Source organism: Oncorhynchus tshawytscha, linkage group LG07 (genome assembly GCF_018296145.1).
Source record: "Oncorhynchus tshawytscha isolate Ot180627B linkage group LG07, Otsh_v2.0, whole genome shotgun sequence".
Lineage (NCBI taxonomy): Eukaryota > Metazoa > Chordata > Actinopteri > Salmoniformes > Salmonidae > Oncorhynchus > Oncorhynchus tshawytscha.
In genome coordinates this window covers 50,511,230-50,532,000 of record NC_056435.1, presented here as the reverse complement: position 1 = coordinate 50,532,000, position 20,771 = coordinate 50,511,230, and the positions used below count along the sequence as shown (strand labels likewise).

Genomic DNA, 20,771 nt, shown 5'->3' with positions numbered 1-20,771 from the left:
AGCTCATTAGATCTCAGTGTCGAATGAGAAGGTTAAAGCACGGGTAGTTACAGTCAACAGGGCTGAATGGGTCCCAATACAAAAAAGGACTGGGTAGGGGCGGCAGGGTAGCGTAGTGGTTAGAGTGTTGGACTAGTAACCGGAAGGTTGCAAGTTAAAACCCCCGAGCTGACAAGGTACAAATCTGTCGTTCTGCCCCTGAACAGGCAGTTAACCCACTGTTCCTAGGCTGTCATTGAAAATAAGAATTTGTTCTTAACTGACTTGCCTAGTTAAATAAAGGTTAAAAAAATATATTAAAAAATGAAGAGATCACTCAGAGAGGTGGGGGGCAGCCTCAGGAAAGACCATAAGGCACAGCAGCAGCAGATTGGCAGCCTCTTATAAACTGAGTGGTTCGAGTCCTGAATGCTGATTGGCTGACGGCCATGGTATATTAGACCATATACCATGGGTATGACAAAATGTTTATTTTTCTGCTATAATTACGTTGGTAGCCAGTTTATAATAACAATTAGGCACCTCGGGGGGTTGTGATATATGGCCAATATACCACGGCTAAGGGCTGTGTCCATAAGAACAGCCCTTAGCCGTGGTATATTAGACATATACCACACCTCCTCAGGCTCTATTGCTTAATTATAATTCAATCTAGAAAGAGGCATATATTAACAGAACCCAGCTAATTGAATCTCCTCTTCATTGGAAGGTGACAGGTACTTTGTTGCTCCTACTTCAAGGGACAAATCTTTAACGTGATTAATAAAAGAGCAAACCAGATGGCATCTTCAGGTTAAGTGAATAAGTGAATCAAAGTATGAAGCTTTATTTGAACTGTTCTGTTCATTTAAATTAGGCTTTTCTTTTTTCTTTGGCTCTTTCTGGGTTTTTTTATCTGTCTGTCCATATATTTAATTGTCTTTAAGATAAATGGGCTATAACTAAAGTAGAAGCTTTGTCAACTGTCCTTGGGTAGCCTGAAAACAGGAGCACAGTCAGAGCAGCAGGTACTGCCTGCCTAAGAACACCACTGTCTAACTTGTTTATGCAAAATGGACCTGTCGCTACAATGGAATTTCTGCTTTCGTAATCTCCTGCAATGCTCTGGCCGTGTCAGAGCGAGGCCAGGCCAACTATGGTTGGCTCTGCTGTTATTTATTTTCCTGGCCGCAGTTAAGAAGTCCTGCCAATGTTTTCCCTAACAGAGAACCATCCACCACAAAAGCTGCGTGATGATGAAATACCCCAAACTCGCCCTTTTCTTTCTACTGACTGAATCACGATTACAGTAGTGGGAACAGACCTGATTTCTGGAAGCGTCTGTCTGTTGTGAATGCCAGGAACTTCACAGTACTGCTCTCTGTGGTCTGATAGTTGAAGGGCCAAACTCCAAAGGAGCCACTGAAACCCCTAGAAGCACTGCTAATCCAATTACCCACAGACATATAAGCTATAGCCTCTTTGTAAACTAGGCTAATTCCTAGCTAGCCCCCTCACCTATGTGACTGACATGGATGGACAGCAAGTGACCTCCAAACCCAGTAGTGGTGGCCCCCTATCAGTTATGATAGCAATCTCTTGAAAAGACATGGCTGGAGCGAATACCCACTTGACAAGCAGCCCCATTGCCTCCAGTCGCCATGACATTTTGTATCATAGGTTACCAAGACAGCCATGTCTACATGACTCCAACATCAGGCCACGCCACTGCACTATTCACAAACTGCTATTTATTGGACTAAGACAGTTGTTGGTTTATCATTGCACTATTCACAGACTGCTATGTTCCCAACACAAATGATGTTGTTTCATAATCCTTCCATGTCAGTGTTGATACAGAGGGTGATTCATTCAACATCAAACTGTGACTCTCAGAGGGCAGTGTTAATGTAGGGAGATTGAGGCAGCAGGCAGGCAGGGGGAGAAATGCTCCCAGAGAATATTTAGGGATATTTAGTGCTGTCAAGTTACATTGTGAAGACTGACAATTTCACAGCTGTAGCCTCAGGCAATGTCTCTAGCAGTAATGCAGCACTGTGTGTGCGGCTGAAATGTTTCCATTTTAAGGCAAAAATGATTTCTGACTCCCACTCATAGGGCTGTCTAGAAATCACCATGGCACAAGCACAGGAAGCTGCCCTCACCCACATGCTTACACACACTTACACACATACGCACATACACAAACACACACACCATCTGACTCCATACCAGTACTGAAGCAGTACATCCTCTCTTTGGTCACACAAAGACATGACTTTGAAAGGAACATTTATCAATAATTTTTCACATGTGCAACTCAAGCACAAGCTCAGGCCATTAAAAGCTGTCTGTGCAGAACTAATGAACATTGACATGAATAATGTGAAATGCTCCTCTGTGTGTGTGTAAGTGATGCATACCGGGGAAGTTATATCAATAGCTGAACAAAAGGCCTTGCCCACTTAATTTCCATCCTTTTGGAGCTTTGTCATCAATGATAGGCAATCTTTTCCTGATACTTGCAATGTGTAGCTACCGATAATGCTCTTCTAATTTTCAAATCCATTTCTCTCCTTTTCCATGGTTGCAACATCAAACATAAATTTTATAACCCATAATAACCCATCCCATGTGCATGCCATCCAGAGAGCATGCATTGTGAGAAATGGTGCAATACCATTACTGCTATTGAGTCATAGGAGGGGTGTGGCAAACCCTGTCCAACATATAGTTGGGTTTATAGTGACATGTTTTCTGTTATTAAATAACATTCCCAATGTTCTTTTGGACAAATTAAATGACATGTACCAACTCTGGCATGTGGACACAATTGTTTAGAAAACATGTGGTCAGAGCAAATTTGGATTTTGTGAAAGAATTACTATATAGCCAATGACATGCAATACACCTTGTTGTACGATTATTTTGTTCCATATGTAAACTGCCCGAGTGACGATTGCGAGGTTCACCCGCCGATGTCGTCAAACCAGGGGGTGGAGCTACGATGTCGCAATCATGCTCAGTTGCGCATTATCAACTTCACTGCTGTAACAGAAAGGATATTTGAAGCCACTGCGCTCTCTGGTCTATTCTCAATCAGACGGGCAGTCGGTGGGGGCACGTCTGATTAGAAATCTACTTTTTAGGGACTCAATTGACACATTAAAGGATTACTACGCAAGTGACCAAATAAGGGAACGTGTAGCCTACTCTACACTTTGACCAATAATTATTTATTATACGAGGTTCCATACTTTGGATGAGTATGCTCTTTTTTTCCCATTATTGTACAAGAGCCTTTAAACAACTTTAAAGGTTTGTGTTTTCTCTGTTTATAGAAAGTTTCTAAGGTTTTCTAATAACCTCCGTTTTAGAAAACCTGTCATCGCAAGGAAAAACGTTCGATACACAAGTCGCTGCCACACAGCGGGAATAAGGACAAAAGCATCTGTACCAACAACACAGGCGGTGTTGCCGCCACACTTCAAAGCGAAATAACCTGTTAAATGTGTCAATGACTTTCATACATATTCTGCTTTGGCTAAGTGAACAGACATCCTGAGCAAGAACCAACAAAAACTAATTTGAACTATTATGCATACATAGCTAATTTGTAACTGTTTAAGTTAAAGACTCCCTTGAACCACTACGCTATTTATTTTATAAAGGAAGAATAACTTTTGTCTGAAGCTCTCCAACCTCTAGTTTCCTCTACACCGCATGTGTTTTTGCTGAGTTTACTGCACATTTCGTGTTTCTTGACAAGCAAAGCACTACACACGAAGCTGGAGTTACCATACCATTGTTCTCTTTTGAAGAGCGGACCCCTTTGTCTTCCACGGCCAAGGTAACAGTTGTTCATATTTTTCGCCCAACCTTAAAGTATCCATGTTTTTATCATTAGGCTACAATTGAAGGGGTTGCTTGTAGTCCCGACTCGCATTGATAATTCGTTGATTTTTAACGTGTAGGCAGGCCTATGTTGTGAAACAACAAGGTTAAACTTTAGAAAGTGATGGTGCAACTCTTCCTACAAAGTCACGACCTACCACTCCTCGCAGCCGGAGTATGTCTATCGCAACATTGTATCCCCCTCGCGCACACTGTTTCTCGGAATTGCGCACTGTCTGACCATTTTCACCCGGTTCAACAAATATTTATTTTGACTAATAACATGACCCCCATGTGACCTCTCGTATTTTAATGCCAATTTATCATAATATTTTACCTGAACCTCTGGCGTTATTTGGTGCTTTCAAAACTACTGAACTCGGAAAAAACTAGGTAAACTCAAGACCTCTGATCTTCAGAAAGTCGGTGCTCTATAAAGATGCTCCAGATTCAGACTTGGAATTCCGAGTTGGGTGAATATTCAAAAGATTTTCTCTGTTATTTTCGAGTTCCCAGTTGTCTTGAACGCTCGGAAGTCGGATATTTCCGCGTTCCCAGTTGTTTTGAACGCGACATTAGAGCAATCTAATGGAAACCTGACGTCACTTTCATGACGTTCGCCCATGATCTTATTTGGGTGGCTGTGAATGACTCACTGAGTCACAGCCACATTTCGAAAGAGACAGACAGTAATTTGAGTAATGCATAACCTATTACAGGCAACACTGCTCATCAGTCGAGACTCCATGGCGTCATCCAAGCTCTTTTTAACCTATTATTTGGCACTGTTTAATGGTGGATATGATTCACATGTCTGCTATTCAAGTTCCCCTCGTCACAGATGCATTGTGTGTGTGTGTGTGTGTGTGTGTGTGTGTGTGTGTGTGTGTGTGTGTGTGTGTGTGTGTGTGTGTGTGTGTGTGTGTGTGTGTGTGTGTGTGTGTGCACTAAAAGGGGATTTGCAGACACCAAGTTCTTCTAGCTAGTTCTGTCACTATGCATTTGAAATGTTGTCTTTATGTAACATGCATTTTCAGTGTATCCAATCTGTGGTTTAGTCACATCCTAGGCATAGCTCAATGAAACATACTAAAACAACTTATGTGACTTTCAGATGAGTGTGAACATCTCCTCGCCCGCACCGGCGCCTACTCGTCCCCTGCGGCTGAAGCGGCTGGAGCTGGATGACCCTCAGGATGACACGGAAGCCCTGAAATGCAAGCGTCCTCGGCTGAGCCTTCCACCCTCGTCCCCTGGCCTGGCCCCCTGCCTAAGGCCCCTGAGCCACAGCGCAGACTCCGACCAGCACTGTGTGTCCTGCATTGGGCCCTACGTCCTGCTAGAACCCACAGAGGGGACAGAGACCTACAGGGCCTTCCACAGGGTTACGGAGCAGGAGTACACCTGCAGGGTATGTATTATAGCCTGCTCCATCACAGTATGGCTCCCGAGTGGTGCAACAGTCTAAGGCACTGCATCTCAGTGCCATAGGTGTCACTATAGTCCCTGGTTTGAATCCAGGCTGTATCACATCCGGCCATGATTGGGAGTCCCATAGGGCAGCGCATAATTGACCGAGCATCGTCCGTGTTTGGCTGTGGTAGGCCGTCATTGTAAATAAGAATTTGTTAACTGGCTTGCCTAGTTAAAGGTTAAATATAACAAAAATTGAGTGCAGTGGTGTACTGCAGTTTCACGGGGCCCCTGCAAGGTCTGTGCTAGGGCCCCTGCAAGGTCTGTGCTAGGGCCCCCAACACCCAATATACACTGAGTGTAAAAAACATGAGGAACTCTTTTCATGACAGCCTGACCAGGTAAAATATATGATATCTTACTAATGTCACCTGTTAAATCCACTTCAATCCACTTCAATCAGTGTAGTTGAAGGGGAGGAGAAAGGGTTTTTCTCGCTCAACAGTTTCCCATGTGTATAAAGAATGGCTCACCACCCAAATGACATCCAGCCAATTGACACAACTGTAGGCCAGCATCCCTGTGGAATGCTTTTGATCCCTTGTAGAGTCCATGCCCCAACAAATTGATGCTGTTTTGAGGGCAAAGGTGGTGCAACTATATATTAGGAAGGTGTTCCTAATGTTTTGTGCTGTGTGTCTGTGTGTGTGTGTGTGTGTGTGTGTGTGTGTGTGTGTGTGTGTGTGTGTGTGTGTGTGTGTGTGTGTGTGTGTGTGTGTGTGTGTGTGTGTGTGTGTGTGTGTGTGTGCTCTGAACAAAAAAATTAAACACAATATATAAAGTGTTTCATATGCTGAATTAAAGATCCCAGAAATGTTCCATATGCACAAAAAGCTTCTTTCTCTAAAATGTTGTGCACAAATTTGTTTACATCTGTTAGTGAGCATTTCTCCTTTGCCAAGATAATCCATCCACCTGACAGGTGTGGTATATCAAGAAGCTGGTTAAACAGCATGATCATTACAGGTTCACCTTGTACTGGGGACTATAAAAGGCCACTCTAAAATGTGCAGTTTTGTCACACAACACAATTCCACAGATGTCTCAAGTTTTGAGGAATGCTGACTGCAGGAATGTCCACCAGAGCTGTTGGCAGAGAATTAAATGTTAATTTCTCTACCATAAGCTGCCACCCATGTCTTTTGGGAGAATTTGGCAGTAGGTTCAACCGGCCTCACAACCGCAGACCGTGTGTAACCACGCCATCCCAGGACATCCACATCCGGCTTCTTCACCTGCGGGATCGTCTGAGACCAGCCACCCGGACAGCTGATGAAACCGAGGAGTATTTCTGTCTGTAATAGAGCCCTTTTGTGGGGAAAAACTCATTCTGATTGGCTGGGCCTGGCTCCCTAGTTGGTGGGCCTGGCTCCCAAGTGGGTTAGCCTATGCCCTCCCAGGCCCACCCATGGTTGCGCCCCTGCCCAGTTATGTGAAAACCATAGATGAGGACCTAATTCATTTATTTCCTTATATGAACTGTAACTCAGTAAAATAATTTAAATTGTTTCATTTATATATTTTTGTTCACTGTCGACATGCCTTCAAATTAAAGGATTCGGCTATTTCAGCCACACCCGTTGCTGACAAGTGTATAAAATCAATCACACAGTCATGCGATCTCCATAGACAAACATTGGCAGTAGAATGGCCCCTACTGAAGAGCTCAGTGACTTTCAACGTGGTACCGTCATAGCATGCCACCTTTCCAACAAGTCAGTTCGGCAAATTTCTTCTCTGCTAGAGCTGCCCGGTCAACTGTAAGTGCTGTTATTGTGAAGTGGACATGTCTAGGAGCAATAACATCTCAGCCGCAAAGTGGAAGACCACACAAGCTCACAGAACGGGAGTGCTGAAGCATGTAGCATGTACAATATATTGTTTTAAATAAATAATGTCTGTCATTGGTTGTATCACTCAATACTGATTTTCCAAACTGCCTCTGGAAGCTACATCAACACAATAACTGTTTGTCAGGAGCGTCATAAAATAGGTTCCCATGGCCAAGCAGCGGCACACAAGCCTAAGATCACCATGTGCAATGCCAAGCGTCGGCTGCAATGGTGTAAAGGTCACCGCTATTGGACTCTGGAGCAGTGGAAATGCATTCTCTGGAGTGATGAATCATGCTTCACCATCTGGCAGTCCGCCGGAGAAATCTGGGTTTGGTGGATACCAGGAGAACACTACCTGCCTGTAAAGTTTGGAGGAGGCGGAATAATGGTCTGGGGCTGTTTTTCATAGTTTGCGCTAGGCCCCTTAGCTCCAGTGAAGGGAAATCTTAACCGTAACAGCATACCTTCTAAACTCTGTGCTTCCAACTTCGTGGCAACAGTTTGGGGAAGGCCCTTTCCTGTTTCAGCATGACAAACCCCCCGTGCACAAAGCAAGGTCCATACAGAAATGGTTTGTGGAAGAACTTAACCGGCCTGCACAGAGCCCTGACCTCAACCCTATTGAATCCCTGGGATGAATTGGAATGCTGACTGCGAGCCAGGCCTAATCACCCAGCATCACTGCCCAACCTCACTAATGCTCTTGTGGCTGAATGGAAGCAAGTCCATGCAGCAATGTTCCAACATCTAGTGGAAAGAATGGATGCTGTTATAGCAGCAAAAGGGGGACAAACTCCACATTAATGGCCATGATTTTGGAATGGGAGATGGGAGAACCTTCCAGAAGGACAACCATCACTGCAGCACTCCACCAATCAGGCCTGTTACGGTAGCCACTCCTCAGTAAAAGGCACATGACAGCCCTCTTGGAGTTTGCCAAGAGGCACGATTCTCTGGCCTGATAAAACCAAGATTGAACTCTGGCCTGAATGCCAAGTGTCACATCTGGAGGAAACCTGGCAACATCCCAACAGTGAAACATGGTGGTGGCAGCATCATGCTGTGGGGATGTTTTTCAGCGGCATGGACTGGGAGACTAGTCAGGATCGAGGCAAAGATGAACATCGCAAAGTACAGAGAGATCCTTGATGAAAACCTGCTCCAGGTCCTCAGACTGGGGCGAGAGTTCATCTTCAAACAGTACAATGACCCTAAGCAAACAGCCAAGACAAGGCAGGAGTGGCTTCGGGACAAGACTCTGAATGTCCTTGAGTGGCCCAGCCAGAGCCTGGACTTGAACCCTATCAAATATCTCTGGAGAGACTTGAAAATAACTGTGCAGAAACTATCCCCATCCAACCTGACAGCTTGAGAGGATCTGCAGAGAAGAATGGGAGAAACTCCCCAAATACAGGTGTGCCAAGCATATAGCGCCATACCCAAGAAGACTCGAGGCTGCAATCACTGCCAAAGGTGCTTCAACAAAGTACCCAGTAAAGGGTCTGAATGCTGTTCATCGACTACAGCTCAGCATTTAACACCATAGTACCCTCCAAACTCGTCATCAAGCTCGAGACCCTGGGTCTCGACCCCACCCTGTGCAACTGGGTACTGACGGGCCGCCCCCAGGTGGTGAGGGTAGGTAACAACATCTCCACCTCGCTGATCATCAACACTGGGGCCCCACAAGGGTGCGTTCTGAGCCCTCTCCTGTACTCCCTGTTCACCCACGACTGTGTGGCCATGCACGCCTCCAACTCAATCATCAAGATTGCGGAAGACACTACAGTGGAAGACTTGATTACCAACAACGACGAGGCGGCCTACAGGGAGGAGGTGAGGGCCTTCGGAGTGTGGTGTCAGGAAAATAACCTCACACTCAACGTCAACGAAACAAAGGAGATGATTGTGGACTTCAGGAAACAGCAGAGGGAGCCCCCCCTATCCACATCGACGGGACAGTAGTGGAGAGGGCAGTAAGTTTTAAGTTCCTCGGTGTACACATCACGGACAAACTGAATTGGTCCACCCACACAGACAGCGTCGTGAAGAAGGCGCAGCAGCTCCTCTTCAACCTCAGGAGGGTGAAGAAATTCGGCTTGTCACCATAAGCACTCACAAACTTCTACAGATGCACAATCGAGAGCATCCTGTCGGGCTGTATCACCGCCTGGTACGGCAACTGCTCCGCCCACAACCGTAAGGCTCTCCAGAGGGTAGTGAGGTCTGCACAACGCATCACCGGGGGCAAACTACCTGCCCTCCAGGACACCTACATCACCCGATGTCACAGGAAGGCCATAAAGATCATCAAGGACAACAACCACCCGAGCCACTGCCTGTTCATCCCGCTATAATCCAGAAGGCGAGGTCAGTACAGGTGCATCAAAGCAGGGACCGAGAGACTGAAAAACAGCTTCTATCTCAAGGCCATCACACTGTTAAACAGCCACCACTAACATTGAGTGGCTGCTGCTAACACACTGACTCAACTCCAGCCACTTTAATCATGGAAATTGATGGAAATTGATGGAAAAATATATCACTAACCACTTTAAACAATGCTACTTAATATAATGTTTACATACCCTACATTACTCATCTCATATGTATATGTATATACTGTACTCTATATCATCTACTGCATCTTTATGTAATACATGTATCACTAGCCACTTTAAACTATGCCAATTTGTTTACATAACCTACATTACTCATCTCATATGTATATACTGTACTCGATACCATCTACTGCATCTTGCCTATGCCGTTCTGTACCATCACTCATTCATGTATCTTTATGTACATATTCTTTATCCCTTTACACTTGTGTGTATAAGGTAGTAGTTTTGGAATTGTTAGGTTAGATTACTCGTTGGTTATTAATGCATTGTCGGAACTAGAAGCACAAGCATTTCGCTACACTCGCATTAACATCTGCTAACCATGTGTATGTGAGAAATAAAATTAGATTTGATTTGAATACTTATGTAAATGTAAATTCAGTTTTATATTTTAAATACATTTGCAAAATGTCTAAACCTGTTTTGCTTTGTCATTATGGAGTATTGTGTGTAAATTGATGAGGGGGGAAAAAGGCGGACCTTCCTTGTGGGGGTGTGTGGTTCCAGTAATGGCGTGGCGTGCGCAATGCATGCTGTGTTGGCTTAGTCAAGTCATTTAATTGTCACTACTGGCTTATAGCAGGGTTTCCCAAACTTGGTCCTGGGGTCTCCCTGGGTGCACATTTTTGGCTTTTGCCGAAAACCAAAACGTGCACCCAGGTGGGTCCCCAGGACAAAGTTTGGAAAACCTTGGCTTACAGTGAGGTTGACCTATGCACATATCCTTTTGGTGTGACTTTGTTTGACAACGAGTTCACTCGAGTGGGTACATTACCCTCAGTGGGTACATTACCCTCAGGAGAAGACATTCATATAGTTTGTAATTTGACCATGACCTTATGAACTATGACCTCTAACCTAACTCTACCCCATCTCCACTACCAGGTGTTCTCTATGAGGCGGTACCAGGAGTTCACCGCCCCCTACGTCCGCCTGCTGCCCCACGACAACATTTGCCGCATCGCCGAGGTGATAACAGGCGAGCACAGCGTCTTTGTCTTCTTTCAACGCAACTACGGCGACATGCACTCATACGTGCGCACATGCAAGCGGCTCCAGGAGGAGGAGGCGGTGCTTTTCTTCCGCCAGATGGCGGTGGCGGTGGCACACTGTCACGAGCATGGGGTGGTCCTGCGCGACCTCAAGCTGCGCAAGTTTGTCTTCGTAGACCAGCAGAGGTTAGTAGTTTATGCGCTTCTTTTAAAGTGGCAATCAGCAGTTGAAACGATAACAAAACTCCTCCCCACCTGTGTCAGTAAAAAGCTGAGGGATTAAATGTAACGACTGACCATATATTGTATAAATATTCTAGTTTTAACCATATTTTGAGGAAATACAGTGTTTGTTTATATTGACTTTGTTTACTATCATTGGAGTAAAACAGGCTATTATTTGGGGTTCTGATGGGATGTTATATTCTTCAGGAACCAATGAATCTGGTTGCCCCCTTAACTTAATTCACTTAACCTAATTTTAGCTGAGCAACATGGTCATTGGATGTTCTGTTTGCAGGTTGGATTGACTTACAGTAGTGACTGAGACGTGGCCCAAATTCGTCATCTAAATGTTTACTTGAGACACATCAGCCAGGCATATGTGGACTAAGTTCAGTTGCATTATGTCACTGCTAAAGAAGGCCATTTAGTTAAGAAACTGTCAAAATGGCACTAAAGTTCCTCTTGATGCCTTTATCACACCATCATAACAGCTATGTCATATGACTAGGGCTATATTTCTCCCACCCCGTAAACACAGGTGTCATTCCAGACAGTTATGTAAGGTGTATTATGCATATGACCCAGTGCACCATCGATTAATAACACAAAGCAGAAAACATGTCGCACCATGGGGGTATGATGATGACTCTATATCTCTCTCTGGTTTTCCTTCCTTTCAGGACCAAACTTGTTCTTCAGAACCTGGAAGACTCCTGTCTGCTCCACGGGGACGACGACTCTCTTACGGACAAGCACGGCTGCCCGGCCTACGTGGGCCCAGAGATCCTCAACTCGCACCACTCGTACTCAGGGAAGGCTGCTGATGTCTGGAGCCTGGGCGTGGTGCTGTACACCATGCTGGTGGGTCGCTACCCGTTCCAGGATGTGGAACCTGCCGCTCTCTTTAGTAAGATCCGCCGGGGGACCTTCACAGTGCCAGAGTCGCTCTCAGTGCGGGCTAAGTCGCTGGTGTGCTGCATGCTGCGTAAAGCACCCTTGGAGAGACTGGAGGCCTCAGAATTGCTGCTCCACCCGTGGCTGAACTGTTCCAATAACACAACACCTCCCAACATGCACCTCAACCCCAGGAACTGCACTGACCAAGTGGTCCCCAACTACACAGAAGATACTAAGGACACAGGCTGTTTCTAGAATAAAAATAATAATGACCTCTGTCCCAGTGATGCAAGTAGAGCAGTATCATCTCCATAGAGGGACTACTGGTAATGCAGGGTTTTTTCCTACCTACCTGACACTTAAGAAACATAACATAGTCATATGGCATTACATATTTCCAAAGTAAACCTCTTATGCTAATGTCTAACTGCAGTTTGGTATCAAAGCAGTCAAAGCTTTGTTAATCTGTTGTTAGACATTAGCATGTATAGATGTTGAAGTTGTGCTTTTGAAGAAGTTGTGAACGTGTTATGCAGGGCCCTTAATCTAAATTGTTACCAAATGTATTATATAGTTCGGTGTCATGAAGCATGTATTTGTTTAGGTAGTGACATTGCGGTTACGCAAAGCAGTAACTACTAACTACTGGATCTCCTGGCAATGTGTAACAGACGCCTCCTTCGAGTTAGATGTATATCTGCTTGTCAAGGGTCCAATGCAGTTATTTCCACACTGCAGTGTAACCTCAAGAAAAGCGCTTTTCAAAAGCTACCCAACTATTGTGCTTTAACCAATGGACATTGTTTTGTTGACTCAATGGGAATAACAGGTGAAAACAGTCCTCGGGATCCCTTGCCCCATATAGAAGCAGACTGTCTAGCAGTATTCCCTTTTTGCTGGAAGCAGTAATTTGACCCATTTTTGATTGTGAGCAACTCTGTTGGGAACACTAAATTGAAGCTGTATACTGAACAAAAATGTAAACACAACAATTTCAAAGATTTTACTGAGTTACAGTTCATAGAAGGAAATCAGTCAACTGAAATAATTTAATTTGTCCCTAATCTATGGATTTCACATGACTGGGCAGGGGCCCACTGTGGAGCCAGGCCCAGACAATTAGAATGAGGTTTTCTCCACAAAAGAGCTTAATTACAGACAGAAATAGTCCTCAGCACCCCCTCCCCCCTCAGACGATTCCGCAGGTGAAGAAGCCGGATGTGGCGGTCCTGGGCTGGCGTGGTTACATGAGGTCTGCGGTTCTGAGGCCGGTTAGACGTACTGCCAAATGTCCTAAAATTACTTTGGAGGCGGCTTATGATAGAGAAATGAACATTTTATCTCTGGCAACAGCTCTGTTGAACAAATTCTTATTTTCAATGACGGCCTAGGAACAGTGGGTTAACTGCCTGTTCAGGGGCAGAACGACAGATTTGTACCTTGTCAGCTCGGGGATTTGAACTTGCAACCTTCCGGTTACTAGTCCAACGCTCTAACCACTAGGCTACCCTGCCGCCCCACCCGCAGTCAGCATGCAAATTGTATATCTGTGGCGTTGTGTGACAAAACTACATTTTATTGTCCTCAGCAGCAGGTGTGTTATCATCATGCTGTTTAATCAGCTTCTTGATATGACACAAAGGAGAAATGCTCACCAACAGGAATGTGCACAAGATTTGAGAAAAGCATTTTGTCTTATGGAAAATGTCTGGGATATTTTATTTCAGCTCATGAACTGTAACCTTTATTTAACTAGGCAAGTCAATTAAGAACAAATTGTTATTTACAATGACAGCCAACCCCGGCCAAACCAGGACGATGCTGGGCCAATTGTGCACATGAAACATGTGATCTTCTTTACATGTTGCGTTTTTATTTTTGTTCAGTATATATCTGACAGGACTGATACCTGATGCCTCTGAACTTGACAAAATCCTAGAATACTTGAAGCACGTTTTGTGCCTTTGTTTGTGTGTACTGTTGTTTACATATTTGAGTGACAAATCTGGATTGTTTCAACCATTAAAGTGCCTTGTTTTCATAACCACAGTTTGTTGTAGACCCCCTCCCCTCTCTTATATCCCTATCAGAAGTTCACCAAGCTTTTCTTTACCAAATAATTAAGCTACCCTCATTTATTACGTATGGTGTGATGATCCAGGTATAGTGAGCTGTGATTCAGTGATAGTTCAGCGTGGTGTCCTAGATCCCAAGACAAGTGTAGTCGTCATGACCTCAAGCGTGAGTTAATGTCTATAGTATATAGTGCAGTGGGTTAGATCCTGAAGGATACAGTGCTGTAGTGTACTTTAAAAACCCATATAATGGTGAGACTGTTTAGTATCTGTTGAACTGAACAAGGGCATCACATACATTACACAGTAATGTGTGGTGTTAGTCGTGATGCCTGCATGCAGTTCGCTAACCCTAAATAGATCTCAGATCCTACTTCACTATGCCATAGAGCTTGTGAGACTTTAAATACTTTTTTATATATATTTATATATGATGCAAAAGAAAGTACACTACATTTGTTTTTCTTAGGTTGGAGGGTTGGTGGATGTACTTATGTAAAAGTATTGTCATTTTCCAGTAAAAATAAATCCTTCAAACGGTTTGCCAATAAATATTTTTTTTGTAATAAGACCAAACTTTGTCGTTGGAGATTGTAACTCACTTGTTCATTACCCATCTCTATTTCTGTTTTCAGGGTCAAATAAATATTATTTAAAACTACAAACCCACAGAGCTTGATTCAGCTTTGATTAATACTAGGATGTACAGGCGACCTGAATATTATCAAGAGTAGCGTACAAGGACAGAGGTTATGACCAATTCATATTAAAGATATGATTATTGCTACTATTCACAATTTATAGTACTGATCTACTAGCTAGTCCCAAACCCTGTACTGGTTGGATTACACCAATTTTGAAAGGAAAACAAATCTCACCCAAGTTTGTCAAAAGAATTACACATCTACATGATTTAATCAGTGTAATAAAAACAGGGAAGCGAGGCAGTTTTAGTCAAGACCTTTATTATACATGGTGACAAATCACATGGACACAAGTTTAGTGAAATAAAACCACAAGTATGAGGTCTTGTAAGCTGCCAGTCATTAGCACAAGACTAAAATAAATGTGCCAATGATGCAAGAGTTCCGCAACAATATTATCTCGCTTCTTAGTATTTAATTGGACCTTAACATCCGGAAGTCGGAGGCAATAAGCTTGCGTGTCCTTGCCATGACAACCACCTTATTTTCACACAAATCTAAAACAGCTGCTCTGTCGACAAAGATAATCAACAAGAAAATGTGTACTGTAGACATGTATACCTGCACAAAGTGTTTGTCAAAAGTCAATATGCTGATAACTTAGGATGTTGTTGACATTTGAAATCAAATTCAGGAATACGTTTGTGGTTTCAACATCACTAGAGGCAGATAGATATACATCACATAGAAGGGACTAAATTAAACTTTACAATACCTACTGTATCATTCTACCATTTTGTACCTAATGTACGAAGGATATGAGTCTTTCACATTTGACTTATACAAAAAGGTGCAAGAGCAAGATGTATGTATGCCACATACAGTAACACTGTCCAGCTGGTAGTCAATAGGACAACCAAAATACTGATACAGGAGCTGTGACCATTGAAAGACTACTAACCAACCACTCGCTACTGAGCCCAAATAGGTATCCTTGCTCTTCAGTCCACCCATTAGTCACAAATGCATTATTGTATATTCAGTACATGCTTCATTTGATCAGGAAAGTTGGACCATAGGCATCACTGATCTCTACAGGGAGTTTTTGCAGTGGAAATTATAAATCAGACTTTAGATTTGTCTTGAGACTGTCTAAAATTACATTTAAAAATGCCACACACAGGGGGCACTGCTCTAACACACACAAAAAATGCTTCAACTAAAGCAATAGCTAAAAAAGGCTTTAAGTTATATTAAAATACAATATATGTAAATTCAAACAGTATACTCTACAAGCAGAGTTTGTACTACATATGAGAAGTCACATAAGTCCTTAAAACACACGATGGAATTCAGAATCTAGTCTTGATTCTCGAGTGCTTTTGGAACAGATACAGCAGAATCGTATTTGCTGGCTTGACCCATAAAACTAGACTGCACTTGTCACTAAATAAAAACAAATAAACAACTGTAGGCTTGAGTAGCATTGGTATGGAAGGTAGAACATCACCAAGAGGCAGACTGATTCAAGCTGTTATATGACTTTTCCATCAGCTGAGATTGAAGTGACAGTATTGGTTGGCCAATATTTTATGGATGTAGCTACAGTGGAGGAAACCTAAATTGAGTCTGCCCCCTGGTGTTCAAACATGCACTCAAGCATGCAGTCAGAGAATGTCCCAATACCTAAACCTTGAGTGCCAATTTGGTATGAGAACAGCTCACACTTTGGAATGGTAAAGCTTGAAAAACATAATAAAAATCTAAAACTTTGCTTAATTAATGCATTATCAAAACCAGCAAAGAGAATGTAAAATAAGTTGCAAATTAATGAGTGCCAGGACATGCTCTAATACCAGGTCAAACACACCAAACAAAGCTTTTGCTTCAGATAATCAAGGTAAGGGGAACGTAGCGATGGAAAATTAAAATGATAAACACAAACAAATGGGAATAATCCTCATCTGAACATGAGTAACAGATCTAAGCTCATAGTCTGATTTCCATAGTAAAATAGAGCAAGGTTCACCACACAAAGTCAGAAAAAAAAACAGAAGTATAATCCCAACACGAAATATGATGAGTTTAAGATGAGTTGTAAAAGAAATGGTATTGTGGGTACAGACAGACATCCAGTATACTGTCTGGTCCTGTATGAGACTGGGACTTCACTGGGAACACAGGGCACCATACCTGCTGATCGAAAAAATACATGGTTTAGATTAAAGGATTAGACAGACCCAAATGATGCATCCATGAACAATACTAATTCAACATACAAAATAACTTTGACAGTTAAAAGAAAGTAAAACAGTTTCATGCTTTATCATATTTTAGGGTTTTCTATGAAGAATCCAGGCTCTGTGTCCTCCTCACCTCTCTTCATCCAGCTCCAGGTCCAGTTCGTTGCCAATGCCAGAGTCCCGTGGGGCCATGAATAAACTAACACACGAGGACAAAAGCAAATGTTGCTCACTATAGACCACTTCAATGTATAAGCAATTATTTCAGGGACGGCATATAAGTATTTTGGACATTGGCCAGTAAACATTCAGATGTCACTGGTCTGGCTCATTTTCTACTGGCCCAGAATGAAAAGTACTAGCACGGGGCTAGCTTAATATCTATCCCTTCCCTGGATGACTGCCTGGGACACTTATACATGTATCAATTTAGCTTTGAGCAAAGTATTTATTGCTCCTGAGTGAAGCGGTGGTCTAAGGCACTGCATCTCAGTGCTAGAGGCATCACTACTGACCCTGATTGGATTCCAGGCTGTATCACAACCGGCCGTGAATGGGAGTCTCAGAGCGGAGCACAATTGGCCCATCATCGTTCGGGTTAGAGTTTGACCGGCGTAGGCCATCATTGTAAATAGGAATTTGTTCTTAACTGACTTGCCTAGTTAAATAAAGGTACAATTAAATGTAAAAATACATTGTCAGTATGCAGTTATATTGTCTATGACCAACCATGTACAGATTATAAACAGATGATTTCCACTCAGATAAAAGAATACCATACCCAGATAACCGACACGTCAAATGGACATTAGAAGTTAAAAAGGTATAGTTCACTCAAAAATGTAATGTTTTATTTTGTTCCTATGTAAACTGTTAATACAATCCCAAATAATTGTGTAGTCAGCAGTCAACTTTTCAAGGTGGAGCACTTTCAGTACAGAGGAAAAAACGGTGGTGATGTGTTTTTCAGTCTTCAGTCTTACCTGACCGAGCGGCACGTGAAGAAGACGATCCTCTTCAGCCTTGTGTTGTAGAAGAAGTAGTTGAAGGACCACATGTTGCCCTCCTCTCCGTACGGGTCAGAGTCCAGGTCTGGGTTGTAGCTGCAATGTCCAAAACAATACGGCCTTTACATTCTGGTTTACAAATGGCATGTATGCCTCCCCTCAAGGGAAAACAAAATAACACAGAAAATTGATTATTGCTCTGTGAAAACAGTACCACTCCCCAAGACACTTGTCATATATCTGAAAGGATTGGATGGGTGTAAGCAATATGGTAGTGGCTCCACCTAGCACTCTGATGCTTGTGCCAGAGTTTCTAGTAATAGTTCTGCCAACTCCGGACCAAAAATACCCTCTCTATAATTAAGAAAAAGTGGCATTGCTCACCTGTAGATGTCACACTCGGACAGGCAGATCTCAGCGTCGATGGCCTCCCACAGCTGGGGCTGAAGCAGACTATAATCCTCCCCAGCCGCCGCCGACAGACTACTGTTCACCGCGTTGAACACCTGAGGTCACACACTATGTAAATAATGGCATACAAAATGCATAACTTCCGTGTATATCCAGCCAGGTAAGAATTCAGCCAAGACTGTCCATGACTAGACATATAGTTTCAAGCACTGTGTGCTATACTTTACATTTTTTAGTTAATATGTTAGTCCCCTTCTGTAGCCTTTTGTCCTCCAGGTAATGGATTACAGTCTCATTCCATATAAGACCAGACAGGCTTTGGGTTGTGTACAAGCTGCCTCGGCACATCAAGCCCAATCAACTCATGCTGCTGTGTAGTGAAAGCCACGATGCAAAACCAGCAGAATATTCTGGTTCAGGTGTAAGCAATTCATAACAGCAATGCGAGACATGTACAGGTACAGGCACTGTTGTGTAGGTATGAGATGTTAAATAGATCCTCACCCAGTTAACGCTGGGCTCTCTGCTAAAGTCGTGGCTCTTGGTGCGGCTGAAGTCATAGTCGGGGCGGAAGGATTCGTTGAGGGTGGCGATCAGGTAAAAGAGGGTCTTCCTGCTGCACTTGTCAGAGAGAGGCCCTTCCCCCTCATCTCCACTCTGACTCTGGCTCAACCTGCAACCACAGACACACACTTGTTAGTGTTATGAACATGCTCAGTCCAAACTCGTTCATACTTGTAGTGCATTCTTGTCATTTGAACTGTGCTTGACAGGAACTTCAGGATTCTTCATCTGACCAGGCCATGGGCATTACATAATACAGATAGAAGTCTAATGACTAGAACATATTCAATTCACTAAAACTACGTTATATATCTACTTTAGTGTGTGCTCTACATTCATTAGCTACACTTATCTACAAAACACTGACCATTTTCCCCCATTACTGAATAGACCTCTGAGTTCCTATGGTGGTGGTGTAGTGTGGACTGAAGTCTTACTTGTTGGGGCTTATTCCTAAGGACTGTGGAGGGGACAGGGCTTCCAGGACATGAGGCAGTCCCTCCTGACAGAACTGCTTGAACATCTGCTTGTCCTCGCCTGCCATCTTGCAAGAGTAGCTCTCGATCCTGAGAAAAGACAGAGCATGGTTCATCACATCATGCATATACTTAAACTATGTGGTTGCTGAAAATCTATTTCCTGTGTAGCAGTTCAGTTACGTTAGATCTTCATAGAGAGGCATTGAAGTGTTGGCCAATTCTGTGCAAATGTTGTTCATTTGTAGGTCTACATAGCAAATGGGCTATTGGCACCATCTACCTGTTGATAACTTACCTTCCTATTATCTGACAGTCCCCCGTTTCAATGGTGAGTCTGGTGTTTATGGCTTCAAAACTAGAATTCTCCAGGAGTTTCATCTTGACAGTTTATTTATTTTTATCATGCAAAATATTAAGTGTTTAAAATGCATATACTCATTCCCTATCTAGCCCCTAGGCTTAGAGACGACCGTAAACGGCTACAATCTGCCACCACCAGGTCATGTAGCCAATTCTGATAAACAAAATGACACTTGTCTTTTTCGCAATCCTGTCTTACACGTTAGTTAGATATGCAACAATGGTTGTACGAATTTAACTAACCTAACAATTAACTATGCACTGGCCCACATCAAATAAACTCGGTCAAATGTGTCGTTCAAAAACAGCGAACACACAAACTTTTCAGGCCTTACTGTATCCAGCTGGAAACATTTCGTGCAATAACAATGATTGCCTTGAATTTAAATACCTCCGACCACAGAGCTTAACTGGTCGTGGAGATCCTCAGCTCCCGCGCACAAAACAGTCTGTTGTATCTAGCGCTCACTCAATGCAATACCAAAGTAATCAATTTCAATCACAAACTTTAAATTCAATATTGCATGATTCATTTACGGATGATGTAAAGATCTTTGTCGAGGGCTTATGGCACTTATATGTCTGATAAAAATGTCTTCCTTTTTACTGTGAAATTTCCAATATCTGCCATTAAATAAACTGAAATTAGATAGACAGTTCTTCATCCCAGCTTTTGTATCAGAATTTGAAGAGAAATCCCAGGCTTCTCGAAGCCTTTCGCCTTCGCTATGCACCTGAATTTGTCTGTAAAAACGGCAACCCAGTTTTGATGTTTTGATCCTTCCTCAATGTAACTGCACTTCCTTCTTCTCTCCAAGGCCAGTTCCTCTTTTACCGAATTTTTCCTCGAGAGGGCGCCATGGGGGCCAGATAAACATGCAATGACGTAGCTAGTAATTATAACACCCCCTTGCTCATCGTCCAGCTACAGACTTTCACTTGCGTTAGTTAGTTAAAACACATACACAAATATATTTAAATTATTAAAATACGTATTGGTCTATATTGATGTCATTAAACGGCAGTATGGCATCACTATATATGTACAGTACTGATCTGTCATAAATTG

At 43.1% G+C, this 20,771-nt stretch overlaps 2 protein-coding genes across 5 annotated transcripts; one reads left to right on the top strand and one right to left on the bottom strand.

Moving 5' to 3' along the window:
• The first annotated feature begins 3,030 nt into the window (after nucleotides 1-3,030).
• Nucleotides 3,031-13,194, top strand: LOC112254763 (tribbles homolog 2). The gene is made up of 4 exons (XM_024427590.2): nucleotides 3,031-3,829; nucleotides 4,988-5,284; nucleotides 10,691-10,983; nucleotides 11,703-13,194. Exons 2-4 carry the CDS (start codon nucleotides 4,988-4,990, stop codon nucleotides 12,172-12,174), a joined length of 1,062 nt encoding a protein of 353 aa, XP_024283358.1. The 5' UTR covers nucleotides 3,031-3,829; the 3' UTR covers nucleotides 12,175-13,194.
• Nucleotides 13,195-14,939: 1,745 nt separating this feature from the next.
• On the bottom strand, nucleotides 14,940-20,536 carry LOC112254762 (repressor of RNA polymerase III transcription MAF1 homolog). 4 transcript variants are annotated; one of them, XR_006083783.1, is made up of 8 exons: nucleotides 19,638-20,536; nucleotides 19,301-19,429; nucleotides 18,804-18,972; nucleotides 18,273-18,394; nucleotides 17,865-17,984; nucleotides 17,397-17,539; nucleotides 17,015-17,080; nucleotides 14,940-16,834 (listed from the first exon to the last, which is right to left on the bottom strand). XR_006083783.1 is itself a non-coding variant. In XM_024427587.2 (7 exons), the coding sequence occupies exons 1-7, from the start codon at nucleotides 19,718-19,720 to the stop codon at nucleotides 16,807-16,809; spliced, it is 717 nt and encodes a 238-aa protein (XP_024283355.1). In that variant the 5' UTR covers nucleotides 19,721-20,535; the 3' UTR covers nucleotides 14,940-16,806. The 4 variants fall into 4 exon arrangements, 2 of the variants coding, with proteins under 2 accessions (XP_024283355.1, XP_024283356.1); XR_006083784.1 differs by having other exon boundaries at nucleotides 14,940-16,831; XM_024427587.2 differs by lacking the exon at nucleotides 17,397-17,539 and having other exon boundaries at nucleotides 19,638-20,535.
• Between the last annotated feature and the right edge of the window lie 235 nt (nucleotides 20,537-20,771).